The sequence below is a fragment of the Apodemus sylvaticus genome, chromosome 7 (genome assembly GCF_947179515.1).
Source record: "Apodemus sylvaticus chromosome 7, mApoSyl1.1, whole genome shotgun sequence".
NCBI lineage: Eukaryota > Metazoa > Chordata > Mammalia > Rodentia > Muridae > Apodemus > Apodemus sylvaticus.
The window spans coordinates 71,022,102-71,041,737 of NC_067478.1; the positions used below are offsets into that span (position 1 = coordinate 71,022,102).

Here is a 19,636-nt window from a genome sequence, read left to right on the forward strand (position 1 = left end):
CCTCACAACATCCTTCCCTTAGTAGCTCAGGTGCAGTCTAGAGGGTCTTCCAATCCAAGGTGAAGAAGCAAGAGACAGGTGTGGGTGGTAAAAGAAAGCCGGTGTTTTCCCCAGGACCACGCTGGCCCTTGGGTCAGTTACAGGTTCAAGGTGTGGATCAGAAGCCACCACCCTGTCTTCCAGGGTTCCCACCTGCTTCCCACCACTCCTGGGCTGCTGCCTTCACTGGTGCCGCACGCTCCAGGGACAATATGGACACCACAGGCTCTTATCTCCCACATCACTCTTCTCACACACACACACACACACACACACACACACAGACACACACACACACACAGAGTCTTATAGGCTCTTTAGCTTGCTTCATGATGGGAGTTTGCACACTTCCAGGAAGCCCTAGCTAAGCTCTAAAGATCCTTGTATACCCTTCCTTCCTTCCTCTCAGTGTGTTTTCTCCCAGTGGCCTGTCTTCTTCCTGAGCCCATCTCCAGGGAGTTCAGCTCCCATGTTCATGACAGGCCTCCTGGCATCTACTGCTTTCCTTTTTCGAATCAGTGTCTCCCTGTATATAGCCCGAGCTGGCCTCAAACTTGGGATCCGTCTGCCCCAGCTTTCTGTGCGCTGAGATTCCGAGTGTGCAGCTCCACGGCACACTCACCCTCCCCTGCCTGCATCAGCCCTCCCCCTTGATGGACTTTTCACAGACTTCACCTGTGATTCCCACACTCCTGTTTACCTTCTCTTGACTTGTCTTCTCTTAAAATGTCTCCAAGTCAGTGAAATGCCATTGGCACTGTTGGGTAGCGAAAGACCATCGCTCCTTTTCTAGATACACGTTCCCCTTTTATGCAGCCAGAGTCTGCTTGTTTGAATCTTCCAAGGCAGGGAGAGCCACTGAGGCCTGGAATCCAGTCTGTGACACCCGAGGACAGCCCACCCTCACATAGTACTTCTTCTCTTTCAAACCTAGACATGCTAACAATATGCTTGTGGTGTCTCATCATCTCAGCCCGTTTTCTAGGCTTAAGGTCACTCCAGATGTTGATTTTATAACACACAGAGAATTCCACCTGTCTGCCACCTCAGGATCCAGGTTACCCATGATGCTCAGTCAAGATGTTCTGTCTGTGACACACCCAGTGTTCATCTTCAGTCCTGGTTTGCATCCTGGATCTTCTCTGAGCTTTCCTTTCCTCGTCTCGTAGAGGGAGTTGTAATCTTATAAACTCTGAAAGGTAGCAGGTGCTAATGAAGGAGCTAGGGTCTGTGCTGGGCCCCAGAGCGGGGTCCTGCAAGCACCCAGGAAGAGAGCTCTCAGCGTATGCACCAGAGCTGCTGACAAGCAACCTGCATTCAGAGATGAGGGCAGGGCCTTGGGATACGGGAATACCAGAACCCCAGTAATCTATCACTCAGCACCTGCCCCTCATGACAGCTGCTCCACCAGCTCCCCGATCATGCAGACATCAAAAGGCCTTGTCAAGGACTGAAGATAAACATCACCAGCACCGCATTTATCTTTGAGGCAATTTCCGCCTTACATTTGTGTGTGTGTGTGTGTGTGTGTGTGTGTGTAGGTTGAATGGCAACTTGCAGGAGTCGTCTCTTCCCTTTCTCTCCATTATGTGGGTCCTAAGGATCAAACTTGGGTTGTCAGACTTAGTGGCCAGCACCCTTACCTACTGAGCCATTTCTCTCTCAGCCCTCACAGAAAAGTTCCTGAGAATGGGGAAACGAGAAAGGTGATTATCTATGCCTCCAGAGGTCAAATTTGTTAAATTTCCTCATCTACCCTGACTAGAGCTGGGGCTATGGAAAAGATAGATACATAAAGACCTGTGCCTGGGTCTTGGACAAGATCAAGGCTGCTTCCAGGCTCGGTAATTCAGGAGGCCGGATGCTGGCTCATGTCTAATTTATTAGCAGCCTCGGGGCCATTGATGCCTTGAGAATGTGAGCCTGCAATGCCCTTCAAGAAATAGTGTCTTAAGTCAGATGCCAGGAAGGCTGAGGAACCTGGAGGTTTGGAGCCTCCTCAGAACTGCTTTCCTTACAGGCCGAATGCATAATTTGTTGGTTGAAGACATGAGAAGAAAGAAAAGATAGATTAGAAGCTTCTAGAAAAGAAACAAACAAAAAAACTTCTAAGAAAGTGAGAGCTGACCTAGGGATTCTCCCTAATCAAGATCAGACCACTCTAGCCTAGTCCTCCAGCCAGCCAAGGTCACACAGATATGACTTCATCAGCTACTTATTTGGGCCCTGACCTGTACCTAGCAACAAAGCACTCCAACAACAACTCACCTGTGCCCCTAAGCATCCAGCGTGAGATTTGAGAATACAAAGGCAGGGGACGGGCATGTCACCCAGAGGCGTGGTTTGAGTTATGCTTCACATAGTGGCTTGGAAAGTGGGATCGTGGGGATGTATCCAGGGCCAGCGTGAACAATGGCACAAGTGCCTAGAGCCTGTGGGGAGTATGGACACTGTAGTGAGCACTGACCCTGGATTTGTATGTGGGACCCAGATTCTGGAAGAGCCACTCAGATGCTCAAACCTGCCACAGCTGCAACCACTCTCAGGATGCCACAAATGAGGCTGGCTGTATGCACGGAGGGCAAGTCCTCTTGAAGAGGCCTGCTGTCTGAGCCTGGCCTACAGCTGAAGAGATAAGAACCTACCACTGCAGCCACAGGAAATGACAAAGCAGTGGCTGATCAGGGCGCCACTGCACGGGGCTCATTATAGTGCTTGCCAGCGGGTGAGCCTCCCTTATCAGGGAGAAAATTGTATCAGGCCTCCTGAATTACTAGCGATTGGAAGCAGATTTCTTGGGACGCACTTTGTTAGATACCTAATGAACGGGATACAGGAGAGCAGAGCCCTAAGCCTGGCCGGGCGGGGGACAAATGTCTTTGTTAAACAGAATTTGTCAGTTTCCGCTCCAGGCTCCCCGGGGAGGGTTCAGGGCCAGCTAATTGAATTAAGGGCCTGTGTTCCCCACCAAGAGAGCTCAAGGCGGGGACGAGAGGTGGGCTGGCCGGAAGGCGGGCGCTTTCAGCACCGCGGACAGCAGCTGCAGCCCGGTTGCTTTGTAATTGCCAATGCAAGCAGGAGCTGTTGCATTTTGCATGTCCGGGGATCTGGGGGATGGAGTAGGGAGGAGGGCAGCAGAGGTGTCGAGAGTAGGGAGGGGAGACAGGTGACCTAAGATGCTGCCAGCTTGGAACGCCATTGGCCCAGCCTGTCTCAACAGACTCCACTTTGCTACTGGACATCTTCTCCCACCGTGTTTCTCACGTGGTGTGCAGCAGCTGGCACAGCACAGGGGCTGGGTTGGGTGTTGAGTCTGAGCTGGTGCATGGCCGTGCATCTCTTTGAGCTTTCAAAGTCAGTCCCCAATTACAGCCCTAATGAAGCAGGATCTGGTGCCACCACGGAGCTACAGACTGAGGGGCCACTTGTCAGCCCCACGCTGCCCCAGCAGGCCTGCCAAATAGAAAAGCAAGTAAACAAGCTTGTGGGGTGAGCACACAGAAAAGAAGGACTGAGCAGAGCCAGACAAGGCCTCAATAGGCCATTCATCCACACGGCTGTGCTCTCTCCTGCCCTCCTGCAGCCTGCCTCCTCTCCTCCAGCTGCCTTCCCTCCTCCTCAGTATACGCCCCTGCCTAGCAGAGACTGCTGGGATGAATTCACTGTTCTGGACTGAGAGTCCCATCTATAATTTATCTTTTTATGAAATTAAAAGAATTTATACATAGTAGCAGAATCTGTCTAAAAATATCTGCTGAGTGTGTAACTCTGACCCAAAAACATGCACTCCACATCACTGAGTTGTCCTAGCTGCTCCTGAGACCATCCAGGATGGACAGCAGGGAGACAGGCTGTGGGGGAGGTGACTCCCTCAGCAATTGTCCCTGTTCTCTGTAATGACTGGGGCACCTCTGGAGACCTCTTTTGATTTCATTACTCCTACTTCCTCCTCTAACTGGATTAGATGGCAGTCTATGAAATCCAGAGCATGAGATTGGCTTTCTGCCTGGAAATGAGGAGAAATGTCATTACAGGTCCTGAATCAGCATCTTACCCAAGCTTTGGTCCACCTGGTCACTAGGGAGGTGGTCTTTGCCCCGGGTAGTTAGTCCTTATTTTTTCTACCCGCCCCCCCCCAGCACACACCTATCATTTCATCCAATAAGCATTTTATAGCTACCCCTTTCCAGTCTGATCAGCATTTTTAAGATTCATTTTACTTTATGTGTATGAATATTTTACCTGCATATGTTCTTGTGTGCTACATGTATGCCTAGTGTTCATAGACGTTTGAAGAGGGCACCAAATCCCTCAACTGGAATTACAGGTGGCTGTGGGTCTACATGTAGGCACTGAGAATCGGGACTAGAACCCAGATCCTTTGGAAGTGCAGTCAGTGCTCCTAACCTCTGGATCAAGTGTTCAGAATCTCTGAGCAGGAGACAGATGAGATACTTTTCCTTATCGAAACATTCACTCAGAAAACCCCAAACTGCATGACCTGGAGGCTGCACTGGGCACTTCCTAGGCATAGAAGACTGTGTCATTTGGAACATCTAAGTGAATCCTGCCCCTTTTCAAACAGGAGCAGTGAGACAAAAAGCAAAGCTAGTGTTCACAGATTTCAAAATACACACCATGCAACCAATAGCGTGCTGAAGTCAGCCTCACCAGGTCACCAATGGGACCCTCTTCCATTCCAAGAGCATTTTGTGGCCTAGGATGTCCCAGGCGATTCCTTTCGTGTGTGGGTGACATGAGGTCTGACATAGGTATGTAAGAGCCCTGTTACATTTTTGAACCCCCAATTGTATAACACATAAAAAAAATCACTGAACACCTCAGCGTGTGAACACAGAGTCTGTTTATCTAGTCCAGGTGTGTTGTTTCATGTAATGAGGCACGCACACCCTTCGCACTCCAGTCGTTTAGAGGCGGCACTGGGGCACCCGGAGCCCTGAGCATGTCCCTCCTGTTTGGCATGGTGCCCATGGCTCTGTTTGCTTCTAGCAAACACTGCCCAGTGCATAAGTATGTCTGCGATGAGGCTGAGCGAGGATTCCAACAGCTAACGCAGGGTGAAACCAGACCACCTTCCAGGCCTCTGCAACCCCTGAGACTGTGTAAAGCTTCAAACAATGGGCAGATGGTAGAACTAACAATGGGTTTCAAACAAGTTTTCCTTAATTAAAAGAATCATTACATTTTTAGTTATCTCCTGTATGTCTGTGCACATGTCTACATGTGCCATGGTGCATGTGTAGAGGTCATGTGTAGAGGTCAAAGGACACCTTGCAGGGAACAACTTTCTCCTTCCACCACATGGGTCCCAGGGATCAAACTCATGTCTTCAGGTTCGGCAGCAAGCATCTTTACCTGTGGAGCCGTTTCACCAGCCCCAAACAGGTTCTTAAGTGACTATCCCCAAGAAAAGACCACGGATACATGTCCAAGAAGCATGAAGTTTTGTTAGAAAAAAAAACAAAAATAGAAAACAAGCCTAAAACCACAGGACAACATGGTAAAAATATAGGTAGTAAAATATAGTAAGACATAGGACTAAAAGAACCCTGAAAACTTTTGACCAAGAGAGGGCAGAGACCCAAGGCTTCCCAAGAGAGGAGGAAGAGGAAGGTCAGGAAGAAGAATGGTTCACCAAAGTGCACAGAGAGACACTGTAGGGGTGACCAAAGTGATAACAGGAGAGATAGAAAGGGGAGTCAAAAGTTCTAGAAGTCATCTCCATTGGGGCTATACTTCTTGAGCATATGTAAACATTTACTGAGCACCTACTGTAAACAAGACACTAGGGGTAATAATAATGTCCCCATTTACATGAAAGTTCAGTCTTGTGACTAGTGGGAGAAGGCAGAGAGAGCCAGTAAGTAAACCCACTGTGTGAATTGCATTTTCATAGAATAAGTACTGGGGCGCTGTAAAATGGTGTGCTATGAAGAGTGGGCTTGCTTTAGTGTTGGGGGCAGCTTCTCTGTGAAGGGTAGGACTTCCCCTAAAAGATTGCACATAGGCAAGACCCAAATGATGATACGGGGACAGCTGTATGAGGATCTCTGGGCAGAGAGAGAAGCAGATGCAAGCGTCCTGAAGCTGGGAATCACTGGGTTTGCTGGAGGAACTGCAGGGGACCCAGCTTGGACCCAGCGAGCAAGGGAGAGATGGAGGAAGCAGAGCAGACAGAGGACAGGGGTGCAGGGCCTCCCGAGCCATGCCAGGAAGCTTGAAGGATAGCAGGCACTGTGGGAGGGCAGGTTCAAAGTCTCTCTCTATTTTTTTAGAGGCCAGAAAACCTCTTGACACCAAACAACAGCAAGGCTCTGCCCACCCTCAACCCCAAGATCCTAGACGAGAATCTGGGTGCCATCCGAGAGTCCTGGTCCATGAGCTCCTTAGATTCCTCACAGGAAGCAGAGGAGCTTCAGCCCCGTGACGTGGTGAGTGCTTCTCCTGAGGACACAGAGGACTTGCGCTATGATGGGGTAGTGGGAAGGGAGGCTGGCTCAAAAGCCACCTTTGGGACTGGACTTCCCAGGTGGCAAGTGGACTGTCCCTTTGGCACACACTACATGTGAGTTACCCCCAAAGTAGTAGTAGGAAGGTGTGACTCCCTTTCACATTTCTTCATTTCTTAGGTAGACTTGCCTTCCCAGTCATGACCAGTTCAGAGTATGTCCCTTGGGCCACGGAAAGACCCCAAGAAACTCTAACTTGTAAAAGGAGCAGTTGAGAGGCACATAAACAAACAAACAAGCAAACAAACAAGCAACCCACTGTTTTCAGGCACGGGGTCAGTCTTTGATGTTGGGACCTGGCCTCAGGATGGGTCGCTTCTGAATCTCAGCCTCTTGGTACAGACAGTGGAAGAGCATAACCCCCCCCCCCCAAACAACAGCCCAGCTGAGGTCCCCCATCAATGACCTCAAGTGATTCCATATATGACTTTCTACAGCCCTCCGCAGGAGATCCCTGAGCAAATCCTGCTCTGAAGATCCCAAGGAAAGGCCCTAGGCAAAGGCACCAATCCAATCCTCAGGTCTCCTCCTGGGAGGCTTTGCCCTTCTCCACTGACAGTCTCCTCATCCACCCCTGACACTTGGCACCCTTCTGAAACAGTACATCAGGTGATAGGAAAGGCTACTGTCTGCTGGGTGTATCCAAGATGTCCCTACATGGAGCACCCTCCCCAAGAGCGGAGCCTTCCTGTCCAAGGAATTGTTCTCAGGAACATCTCTGGTGCGCGCGCGCACACACACACACACACTCACTCCACTTTTACTCAGGGGAGAAGCTGAATTCTGGAGCCACCTCCAGTACGACTATTACTTGCATTGACAATAAAGGTACAGATCTCAGTCTGAGAGATTCGGAATGACATGAGTAAGCCAATTCTTGTCAACCTTCACAGCCTGGCCCCAAGCAGTATAGGAAAGAAGGTTTATTTTAAAAAGCTAGTGCAGAAAAGAAGGAAGGAAGGAAGGAAGGAAGGAAGGAAGGAAGGAAGGAAGGAAGGAAGGAAGGGGCCACTAAAGGAAGGGCAGATGGGAAAGAAGGAGAAGGTGAAAGTGGTCCGCCCTGGTCACCGCCAGAGAGGGACAGTGAGCCCTTACCCTGTGGCCTGCATATAAGCCAACCAAACCTCAGCCCTACCCAACCCCAGAAGGCAGAGTTCACCCCTGAGTCACACTACCTCTGAGAGAAGAGATTTAGACAATGCTAATTGTCTGGACAAGCCTCCCATGTCCACCACCAACATTGTGGACACAGTGTGAGCTGGGTGTGAGCTGGGTGTGAGCAGGTGGGGCCCTGCAGGTGGGAGTGGTCAAGATCTCTGTTAAGGCCTGAGCTGAGGGTAGCGAGTCTGAGGGCCTGGCTCATATGCAACAGTAAACATTCATAACTGATTGCTGCTCATTTGTCTGTGGTGGGAGACTTAAAGGGGGTGGAATGGCTGTGCTGGAAGCTCACTGGACCTATAAAATTGATTAGAGGTGATAATGATGGGAAAGGAAGGAGAAAAGAGCTTGAGAGGGAAAGAGCCTGTCAGGGCAGGATGGATCTGATGGTGGACATTTGAGGCCATGACTTTAAATATAAAGAAGGATCGTATAACATGGACAGACAGTCAGTCTTGACTTTAACTTTAGCATTAAACTGAAGGAGAGGGTCCAGACTGCAGCCTGGGAAGTCAAGATCAGTCATTAGGAAAAACTCTGAGCAAGAATAACCACCACGAGGGGCCTGCTTTCATTCTACCAATGGCGGCTATGACCTGGTCCAGAAGTAATATGATACCAGCCCATGGCTTCCTGCTCTATCAACCCATGCTGTATAGCATCCAAGAAATGCTGGGTGTCTGTGGAGGCCAGTGCTTAGCTAACCCCCCCCCCTCCATACCCTGTGAAAGGTAGTGTGTCTGGCCCTCTTTCCTGATTCCAGTCTACTCCAGACCCATCCTAACCTTGAACCCTCCTTCTGACTCAGGCTCAGGCCTGACTGAGCACTCCAACACAGTACAAGGACACTCCCCCCACCCCCCACCCCCAACCTCCCCACCCCCCCCACTTCCACTCTCCCCGCAACCCCCTCTTGCCATCCCTCTGTCCTGGTTGCTATCCTACACACCTACAGGCTGAAGGCCAGAAAGATGAGGGCAGAACACAGCCATGCACCTCCCCATAAATGGTAGAGCCCAGTTGCAAGTAATAGAGTGTGGTTGGGTAGCAACAGTCTACGGTTCCACGCCAATCACAGGCAGCTATGCAGCCATGGGTCACTGTTCCATGGCAACCAGAGAAAATTACATAGCAGTGGATGAACTCATGCAACCATAAACAGCGACAAGCAACAGAATCCAGTCACGGAGCCCAGGTATGTGGCTGCATAGCAATAAAGCCTGGTGTAGGGTGATGTCACTCAGCACCCCAGGGCACAGAGGCATAATTGTGGGACAGAGCAAAGGCACGGGTTTATAGCAAGATACCTGAGGACCGGGAGGCACCTGAGTGGCAGTGACCTAGTCGTGAGGTATGTGACTTGGCACATGTGTCAGGGAGTGCCAGCAGCAGAGCCTGTGGGTGAGGCAGAGTGCCCTGTGACACAGCTGTGCAGAGTGACCCAAGGATGAATGAGTAGCCCCCTCTGCTCTCTCCTGTGGCCTTGGCTGAGCCTCTCTCTGCATCACCTGACTTCCGTGGCGCCTCAGTCTCTGTCTAGTGTCGCCATGTGTTCCCCAGAGCCTCAAATCCATTTTGTCTCTGGTTCCCTTCTGGGGAGGAGCCTACTTGGGGTCACTGAAAAAATCAAACATTCTCTAGGAAGGGAGCTCTTTGGGACAGAGGAACAGCTAGAGAGGACGTAGTCTTTGGTCTTCTGTGCAATGTCCCCTTCCCCTCACAGTATACAGACCCCAGCTGGAACTGATGCAGTCACTTCAAGGATGATTTTTTTAGAGCAGTAAAGAGCTCAGTACTGAGACGAGTACAGTGAACTCAGTGGGCTCACTGAGACCAAGAGTAAGATCCCAGGCAGAGCTAAGGGAAGTATTTGTGTCCCTTATGAGCAGCCCAGGACATACATGGTTCTGGGAGTGTTGAGCTCCTCCGTATTCTGAAGGGGAAAGCTCTCCCAGGACCTACTTTGCCAGTATCTCATCCTTAGCCGTGGACACCTGAACTACTCCATGAACTAGCTCATGTCTCCTGGTGCCAGCACCACAGCGTGTGAGCTGAGGGGCTCCGCTCACAAACACCCGTGAGTCATCTCCAACGACTCAGAAGCCTAGGATGGCCCAGCCTGAGCAGTGCCCAGCCCTGCACTTGGTGAAGCCATGGGGCAAGAGAGGGGACAGAGGCCTGAGAACTGGAGGTCCCCCTTAGATGCAAACAGTCACAGATCATCAGCCACATGGAGCAGAAAGGCATGAATATGTGAGGGACAGACAAGCAGGGATCATGGTCCAAACAAAGGACCTTCCTGAAGGAGGGAAGAGAGGAAGGAGGGGAGAGGACCTAACAAGGCTTCCTGAAGGATGAGGACCAGGCTTTAGGTAAGGTATTCAGTGTCTTCCACCAAGGGGTTTGTTTCCCTCCATTACCCTACACACACACACACACACACACACACCACACACTTGCCATTGTCTCTGTGTATTCCCATTTCTCTCTGGCATTATCCCCACTCTTTTCCTCCCTCTTTTCTCTCACTTCCCTCCCTCCCTCTGCCCTGCTCTCAGCAGCTCTGTGGCCGACCAGAGGGCCCACACACTAGAAGATGAATAATTGACAGGGTTGTTAAAAGATTCAGTGGAGTTTTTCTGAGCTCCACACACTGGGATAACTCATTTCTTTCATTCTCTTTGAAAGCCTCTCTTCCCCCCTCCCCTCCCCTCACCCCTGCCCCACCCCCAAGCCCGGGCTTTTCCTTTCCTTTCCTGAGTCTGAATCCTACAAGTTTCCAACCTTGACCTCAAGGACTCTTTAAGCCACTAGCTGTCCTTGTCCTGGTTAAACTGCTTAGGGGTGGCAGGGTGACTCCCCCTGACAAGGCCTCATTTGCACATGGAGAGAAAGGCCAGCCAGCTTCACCTGAGGCACATAGCTAAAGAAGTGCAGGCTCAGGCCAGAAGCTCAGACTCCCCAGGCCAAGGCCACCCTCTGATTGGCACAGAGGAGATCCCTGCTGTGCCTGCACAGTTCTGTCACTCCATGTCCCTGTGCCCTGATTGTAACATGGGAGAGCTGCTCCCTTGAGGAGCAGAGAAGGCCAGTGAGGCCTTGAGAAAGGAAGGCTGGTCCGCGCAGCAAAGATCCGCGTGAACTGGACGGAGCCTTTGTTCCTTCTTTGCATAGCCTGTTTGCTCCGGACAAATCCATGGCAGGGAAATTTTTCTGCTCCAGGCCTGCCCCATTCAATCCCTTCATATTTTATGCTTCCTTCAACAGCCTCTGACCACAGGGCCCAGCCTCTCCTGGCCTGGCTCCACGCTGGGCCCTGCACACTCTCTTTCTCCTTGAAGTAACCTTGAACTCCACTCCCCTCTATGGGCCCCAGTTCCTGCCTCTGTCAGCAGAAGACCTCGGAGCAGATGTGCCCTAGTTCTCAGAGATGCTGAAGGGTGGCTGGAGCCTCCACTCTTCCTCCAGACCCCACCCAGGGAATCCTGGCTCAAAGCCAGCCTTGACTCCCTCAGCACCACCTGGTGGCAGAGGATGCTTCCTACGCAGGAAACCTCTGAGGCTATCACCAGTAGTCCCCGGAGGGAGACCCAAAGTTTCCCTAGACTCTATTCACACAGCCTCAACCCAGGGTACCATGAGCTGGCTGGGCATGTAGAGCAGCCGAGAGGAAGAGCCCCTCAGCCCTGGGAGGCCATCTTTCATTGTTATAACCATCACTTCTGCAGAAACATAGAGACAAAAGGCAGAGGAGAGGGCCAGAGACTCGGGCAACCAAGAACTCCAGCCACCTGTGCTCGCCTCAGTGCCAAAATACTCACCTGGCTGGGTTCCCTTCGGATCACAACACCCAAGCCAGCAGCCATCTTCTCCGCTTAGCTGTAATCCCATTCCTCTTACCCCTCGGGCTCTTCTGTCCCCAGTTCCTCTGCCTCGAATGGTCTACACAGCACCAGTTCTCTGCCCCTGGCCTCAAGGCACATGTCCACCACGCACTTACAAAGGCCTCATAGGCCCTGCTTCTCCAGGCTGGAAGCCATTCCAGGCCCGCACTTCTACACCTCCTAACCAGGGAACCAAGAGGAAGGGGTTCTAAAAATAAATGCAGTGAATGTGTGAATGTCACAGCTAGCTGAGACCTCAACGGCTTCTTCTCTCTCCTGTGCCTTCCTTTGCTTCTTCAGTTCTTACTGCACATGTGCATACACACACACACACACAGTAAATACATACATACATACATATACACGCATCACACGCATGCACGCACACATATACAGTAAATACATACATACATACATACATAATACATACACACACAACACACACATGCACGCACACACATATGCATGCGCACACACATCACACACATTCAGAAAGGAGGGAAAGGAAGTGAGACACGGAGAGAAGGAAGGGGAGAGAAGGAAGTGGCAGGGAGGGGTCAGAGAGGAGAAGAGGAGGATCTAGGGAAGGGAGGTGATGCACACAGAGTGGGAGGAGACAATGGGGAGAGAAGAGTGAGAAAGGAGAAAGAACGAATTACTAAGCCTTTGGGACATAAAGGGAGACCATGGAGAGGAGCAAGGCCGTCATCCCACACAGGTCATCCCACACAAGTCATCCCACACAGGTCATCCCACACAAGTCATCCCACACAGGTCATCCCACACAAGTCATCCCACACAGGTCATCCCACACAGGTCATCCCACACAGGTCATCCCACACAGGTCATCCCACACAAATCATCCCACACAGGTCATCCCACACAAGTCATCCCACACAAGTCATCCCACACAGGTCATCCCACACAGGTCATCCCACACAAGTCATCCCACACAGGTCATCCCACACAGGTCATCCCACACAGGTTATCCCACACAGGTCATCCCACACAGGTCATCCCACACAGGTCATCCCACACAGGTCATCCCACACAGGTCATCCCACACAGGTCATCCCACACAGGTCATCCCACACAAGTCATCCCACACAGGTCATCCCACACAGGTCATCCCACACAGGTCATCCCACACAAGTCATCCCACACAGGTCATCCCACACAAGTCATCCCACACAGGTCATCCCACACAGGTCATCCCACACAGGTCATCCCACACAAGTCATCCCACACAGGTCATCCCACACAGGTCATCCCACACAGGTCATCCCACACAAGTCATCCCACACAGGTCATCCCACACAGGTCATCCCACACAAGTCATCCCACACAGGTCATCCCACACAGGTCATCCCACACAGGTCATCCCACACAGGTCATCCCACACAGGTCATCCCACACAAATCATCCCACACAGGTCATCCCACACAAGTCATCCCACACAAGTCATCCCACACAGGTCATCCCACACAAGTCATCCCACACAGGTCATCCCACACAAGTCATCCCACACAGGTCATCCCACACAGGTCATCCCACACAGGTCATCCCACACAGGTCATCCCACACAAATCATCCCACACAGGTCATCCCACACAAGTCATCCCACACAAGTCATCCCACACAGGTCATCCCACACAAGTCATCCCACACAGGTCATCCCACACAAGTCATCCCACACAGGTCATCCCACACAGGTCATCCCACACAGGTCATTCCACACAGGTCATCCCACACAGGTCATCCCACACAGGTCATCCCACACAGGTCATCCCACACAAGTCATCCCACACAGGTCATCCCACACAAGTCATCCCACACAGGTCATCCCACACAAGTCATCCCACACAGGTCATCCCACACAGGTCATCCCACACAGGTCATCCCACACAGGTCATCCCACACAAATCATCCCACACAGGTCATCCCACACAAGTCATCCCACACAGGTCATCCCACACAAGTCATCCCACACAGGTCATCCCACACAGGTCATCCCACACAGGTCATCCCACACAAGTCATCCCACACAGGTCATCCCACACAGGTCATCCCACACAGGTCATCCCACACAGGTCATCCCACACAAATCATCCCACACAGGTCATCCCACACAAGTCATCCCACACAGGTCATCCCACACAGGTCATCCCACAAAAGTCATCCCACACAGGTCATCCCACACAGGTCATCCCACACAGGTCATCCCACACAAGTCATCCCACACAGGTCATCCCACACAGGATCCGTTGTCTCTCCTGCAGACTCGGGCTCCTCTTGGCACCCACAGCTTTAACAGGCTTCTGTCTACCTCCAGGGCTGTGTGAGATTAGAGAAATCATTCCACCTCTCTGATCCCGCCTTCTCGGTGTTAAATGAAAGGAATATTGTCTCCTTGCTCCCCCTTGAGGCTGTGGGGAAAGTTAACAAAAGTGTGGGCGACGGAAATGAAAACAGCCCCATGTTCGGTCTGTAAGACCCTTTGAGACTGAAAAGAACAGACACGAATCTCCAGGCCTCCCCCATGACTCCATCTCCAGAGCCCATCCCCAGACCCCTGCGTGCTGTTCCTCACCCTCCCCGTCCGTCCCTGCTGCGTCTCAGACGGGCCATTCTCCCTCTCCATCCATCACCTGAGACTAAAGAGATTAATAAACGAGACTCATAACTCAGCTACGGGGATGCACCAGATATTTACGGCTGCGTTTCAATTTGCAGAGAGATTAAGTGTTTGTCGATTTATTGTCTCTCGGTGGGTGTGTGCTGGGAGCGAGCAGGCTGAGCAAGGCACCCTGCTGGCCAGCTCCCCTCCCCCAAGCCCCACTCCCTCCCAACCTCCATCCCTGGAGCTGGTAGAAACAGTGCTGTCCAGCTTTGAAAGCCGCTGCCCACTGGAAGGGTTTGATCCAGTTGACCAGAGAGACATAAGGCCTTTACACAAGGTGAAAACCCCCCACCCACATCACTAAACTGTCTCCTAGACAGAGACCTAAGGGCCCAGCATCCTCTGCCCTGCAGCATCAAGCAGTGCCTGAAGTCACGCATCCTCCGGAAGGCCGATTACCAAATAGCTTTCCCGTTCATTCCTAAGCCCAAGGATGATGATTTAGGAGATCTCTGGACCTGCCGTTTATGTCTCTATTGGACCTAAAGATACTGGGATCCCGGAGGGATCTCTGCAGTGATTAACCAAAGAGTGCTTGCAGAGTCCCAGAAAAGGAAGTCAACCTTGGAAAGCTCTGAGAAAGAAGGAACCTCATGAACCAAGAAGAAAAGATGATGTAGGCCAGTTAAGTGGGGGCTCAAGGAGCCAAGAAGGGGTTTGATGCATGCTAGGATGGAAAACATCCAGAATCCTCCTCTTTGTGTGGCCCAGCTGCTGCTCACCTCCGCAGAGTCTATCATGAGTGCAAGCACTCGGCTTCTCCAGTATCTGCTTTGTGCCAGGTCTTGTGAACTCACTACATGAAACCCACCACTAATTTGGGAAGTTCTAGCAGATCTCTGTCAAGAGCTATGTGACTTTTGAGAACTCGCTCTACCTCTCTGATGTTAAGTACAGGGATCAATCTTCCCTACTTATCTTTGGAGGTCTCTGAGAGGACTGACAAGTGTGGGTTGCATTGTACTGGGGGCCCTAACGAGCCATCCATTTCTCAGGAGGCTTGCTAATGATTCATGGGATCTTTTAGACTGAGTAGGGAAAGGGGAATCAGTACAGCTCACCCAGGCCTTCTCTCCAGAAGCCTGTCCTCAAGTGACAGTCACATAAAGATAACTCCATCCAAGGACACTAGCGCTCAGAAGCCCCCGGCCAGCAGAGAGACACATAGGACATGGGAGAAGGACATGGCCAGGACCAGAAAACAGTCTTCTCCCAGGATTGAACCCCAAGCTCATCCTTTCCCTTCTAGACCTCAGTTTCTTTACCTGTGAAATGGGGAGAATATAACCCTCTAGGAAGGAGAGAGAAAACCTTCCATGTGTAGGGCAGAGAACTAAAAGGCTGCTGGAGTGGTGGGCTGGCCAGCTTAGGACCTGGCCCAAGTACCTGAAGGATCTGGCTGAGAGATGCTGAGGAGGAGTGACCAAGGGTCCCCAGAGGCAGGAGAAATTACCCTCAGAGAGAGCTCCAGATGGGATCATTGGAAGACCTGTGCCTGGAAGTCCCCCGGGCAGGCCCTCCCTTCTCTGGGTCAGGCTGGGCTCCAATCTATGGGTAGGGTCCTGGATTTGATAGCATCCTCTCCACCACAGTTAATGAGCCTAGCTTTGCTCTCAGCAAGATGCCAGCACTGCCTGGTGCTCCAACCCATGGACCATTCTACCCTTGATTAACTGGCACTGGGCTGGCAAGGGTGTTATGTCCACGGTAAATAAGGTAGAGAAGATGAGGTCATTAGTTCTTGGGGCTGAGTCATCAATTCTCAAAGAGGCACAGGCAGCAGACCCAGGGAGAGCTGGGGGGATTTGCTGACCTGGGCACTGGAACGGGTCCCTTTATGCAAGGTGCCAGCCCTTTCATCCGACTCATCATACAATGCCAAGCACACGTGTTAATACAGACAATTGCAGCCCCCAGACTTTTAGTCATAACTCAATTTTTCTTTCAACCCGACATTGTGCAGATAGAGTTCCTAACCCCATCTTGTCACCTACTGGGGCTAACAATAGGAGTAACAAACTCAGGTCTAAGGCTCTAGTCCAGAGCCTGATCCCATAGCAGCCTGAACCAGCCAGGCCCGATGACTCAGAACACAGAAGTCTGGTTCTTGACTCACATACCCCTCCCCCAGTCCATTTGGGATTAGAGAGCTGCCTCAGTTTCCTAGTAAACATAGAGACAGGCCAAAGCATGCAAAAGGAGGAGAGAAACCCCTACACCTCAATATTCAGTTACAAATGGATTGAAGCAACCATGAAGTATGTTCTATCCCCTGCCTTTACCAATACAGTGGACATCAGCCCTCAGAGGGGGTTCCCCCTCACAGGATTCCCTTATCTGCTAATGGGGTTGGGAAGAGGCTGTTCCCAGGCTCACTTCTCCCGCCTGCCCCCTTTTCTTCTGGCCCCATTCAGTTTCATCCCACAGCCTCTTTTGTGTGTGTATGTGTAAGGGTACACTGCCACCTTCAGGAGCATGGAGCCAAAAGCAGGAGGGGATTCTCAGGGCTAAAGGGGCACATTTTTCCAGCAAGCATCTCTGGTGGTCCCACTAACTCCTCACCAGAAGAGAAGGGCGGTGCCCAGAGGAGGTCCAGAACAGGACTGCAAAGGAGGGCAGCCTTGGAGCACAGAAGGCCCCATGCAGAAGCCCCTGTTGTCCAAGGCTAAGGACACAGTCTCCTGTCCTTCCTTCCTGCTCTGCGACTCTATTAGAATGCACTCCTGTGTACCAGATTAAATGCTGCTCAGTACAATCCAATTTTCTCTTGATACAGACCAGAAAATCATACACACACACACACACACACACACACACACACACAGTGCTAAATATCCAATCGAGCCTACAGATAATAGAGAACAGCCAGTTCACTCCCGGTTTAATCAGATAAAATGCCCATTTATCGGCTCCTGCCTCTGCAGACATCCCACAGTCAGCTGGCTGTGCGAGTGTAGCGGAGTATTTAGGCTGCGTCTTTAAATCTTCAAGGGGGGTATGGGGGACACTGCACACAGGGGACTAATTATCCTTCCGCCCTTAGCCAGCTCTTATTCAAACAGACAAAAGCGACTGCAGCCTTGGTGGTGCTAAGCTGGCAGCAGAATTATTTTTGCTCTCAGATATGCAAATATGTGGGCTTCAGGGACTGCACTGAATAGTAGTAGCTCAGGGACTGCAAGTGGCTGTTTTAGGGGTACTGTGGGCACCTCAGCTTCCGCATCAGGCTCTGAGGACACTCTCTCTTGATCCCTACTTTGCTGGTGCTGGGCTGTGAGGTTAATGGTGACAGCCTCTTCCCTTTGTCTCCGCTCTTGTTTATGGATGGGATGAGAGACACTCAGGAAGCTTCGGATGGAGTCTGGACTAGCCCTCCTCTCCTTGGCCCACCTCCTGCTTGAGATACCGCCCATCTGAAGCACAGATATCCAGAGCTGCTTGCTATCTTCCTTGGTTCTCCACCGCCCTCGTCTCTGCCTGATGAGTCCCTAAAGGCTCTGAAGTCTGGGCCTAAGCCCTCACAAGAACCCAGAATACTCTTCTCACATCTAACATAGCTCTCAGCACCCCACCAAACATAGCAAACACCCTGCAGCAGCTTGCTGACCCAGGGTTCCTGCTGCCTGTTCAGCCCCCAGCCAGAGCTCAGAGAAATCGCCATCTTTTACTGTTAAATGGGGAGAATACCCCATAGGTTGGCTGTGTAAGGCTTGGTTGCCTAAAAAGGGCTTCCCGAGCTATGAAACCTGGGTGAGGGGGACAGTTGAGGAAGGAATCTTGGGGACCAGGCTTCATCTCTCTCACACTCCAAGACCCTATATGACAGTGGTCAGGGCTGCCTTGGAAAATCTACACATCCCCTCTCTTCACACCCCACTCAACTTAGGGGAGCCTGCAGCTGGAAAGCAAGAGGATGCCACAGAGACAGGACACTAAGCAAGCTTGATAAGATCGTCGTCCTGGGTTTGAGATGGGCAAGGGCCATTCCCTGGCCCCCAAGGAGAATACCCACAGGCAAAGCGAGCCACCCTTTGTACTGGCTGGCTTTTGATCAGTTTGATACAAATCTAGACATAACTGGGAAGAAGTCTTAATTGAGAACATGCCTCCAGATTGGCCTATAGGCAAGTCTGTGGGGGATGGTCTTGAGTAATGTTTGATATGGAGAGACCCATCCCACAGGGAGCAGTGACTGCTGGGCAGGTGGTCTGAGCCTATTTGAACAAGCCTCCTTCATGAAGCACTCTTTCATGGTCTCTGCATCAGTTCTGCCTCCCCTCCAAGTGCCTGCCTTGAGTTCCTGCCCTGTTTTCCCTGGAGGATGTAAGCTGGCATAAACCCTTTTCTCCCCAAGCTGCTTTTGGTCATGATCCCTGTATCACAGCAGTAGAGACCTAACTAAGACACCCATTAAACCCTGCCTTATCACTGCCAGATGCTGCTGGGTTTTCCCTGGAAAGAAAATAGGACCGAATGCATTAGTTACATTTCTCATTGCTGTGGTGAAATGCCTGCCAAAAGCAACTTTAGGAAGAAAGGGCTTAACCTGGGTCATAAGTTGAGGGTTCAGGGGATGGCCACCGGAAGCAGGAAGCACCTGTCACATCGCACCCCTAGAGTGCTGTCACATAACTTCCTTTATTTGATTTACCTAGGATCCCAGCTTGTGGAATGCTGCCACCTACACTTAGGGTGATTCTTCCCACCTCAATTAACCTAATCCAGAAACTGCCTCACAGAGGTACCAGAGCTTTGTCTCCTAGGTAATCCCAGATCCTGCCAAACTAATAACCAAAGTAACCAGGCACAGGATTAACACTGGCTAGGGATTCCGGCAGGAAGACTCTCAGGGATAGGGAGGGTGAGGCATGAAGGGGACAGTGACCAGGAGAGGCTGGGTGACAGGCCAGATGAGACGGAGCTCTCAAGGGACCCTTGAGCCCTGGGCTGGAACCTCACCAGGCCAAGGTAGACACAGGTTTCTGGAAGCTTGCCCGGGACACCAAAACCCAAGGCATTATGTGAGGCTCTGGCTAGCTCAGGTAAACTGGAGGCTTTCCGCAGCGCAGGGCTGAGACGACAGGGCCTGAGCTAAAGGCGGGAAACTGAGTGCCATGATATCAGATGGTAGTGCCTCAGAGGCCTCAAGAGACAGTCCAGGTGGAGCCTGTGAGGTGAGGGGGACACGCCCCATACCCAGACAGAACTAGTTACCCAAGGATCTCTCAGGCATGCCAGCCTTTCTGAGAAAGCCCCTGGAGCAAGCTGTCTGACCCTCTACAAAACTCAGACTCAAGAAGCAGAAACCCCGTCACCTCAGTGCATCCACCACTACACACACA

General features: G+C 51.5%; 1 protein-coding gene across 3 annotated transcripts in view; it reads left to right on the plus strand.

Annotated features, from left to right (window-relative positions):
• The window catches only part of Ccdc33 (coiled-coil domain containing 33), a 96,121-nt gene that overhangs the window by 59,088 nt on the left and 17,397 nt on the right, over positions 1-19,636 (plus strand). For all 3 annotated transcript variants that reach the window (XM_052188201.1, XM_052188202.1, XM_052188203.1), the window contains exon 11: positions 6,336-6,491. In XM_052188201.1, the coding sequence (XP_052044161.1) occupies positions 6,336-6,491 (156 nt within the window). The remainder of the gene's footprint in view (positions 1-6,335; positions 6,492-19,636) is intronic.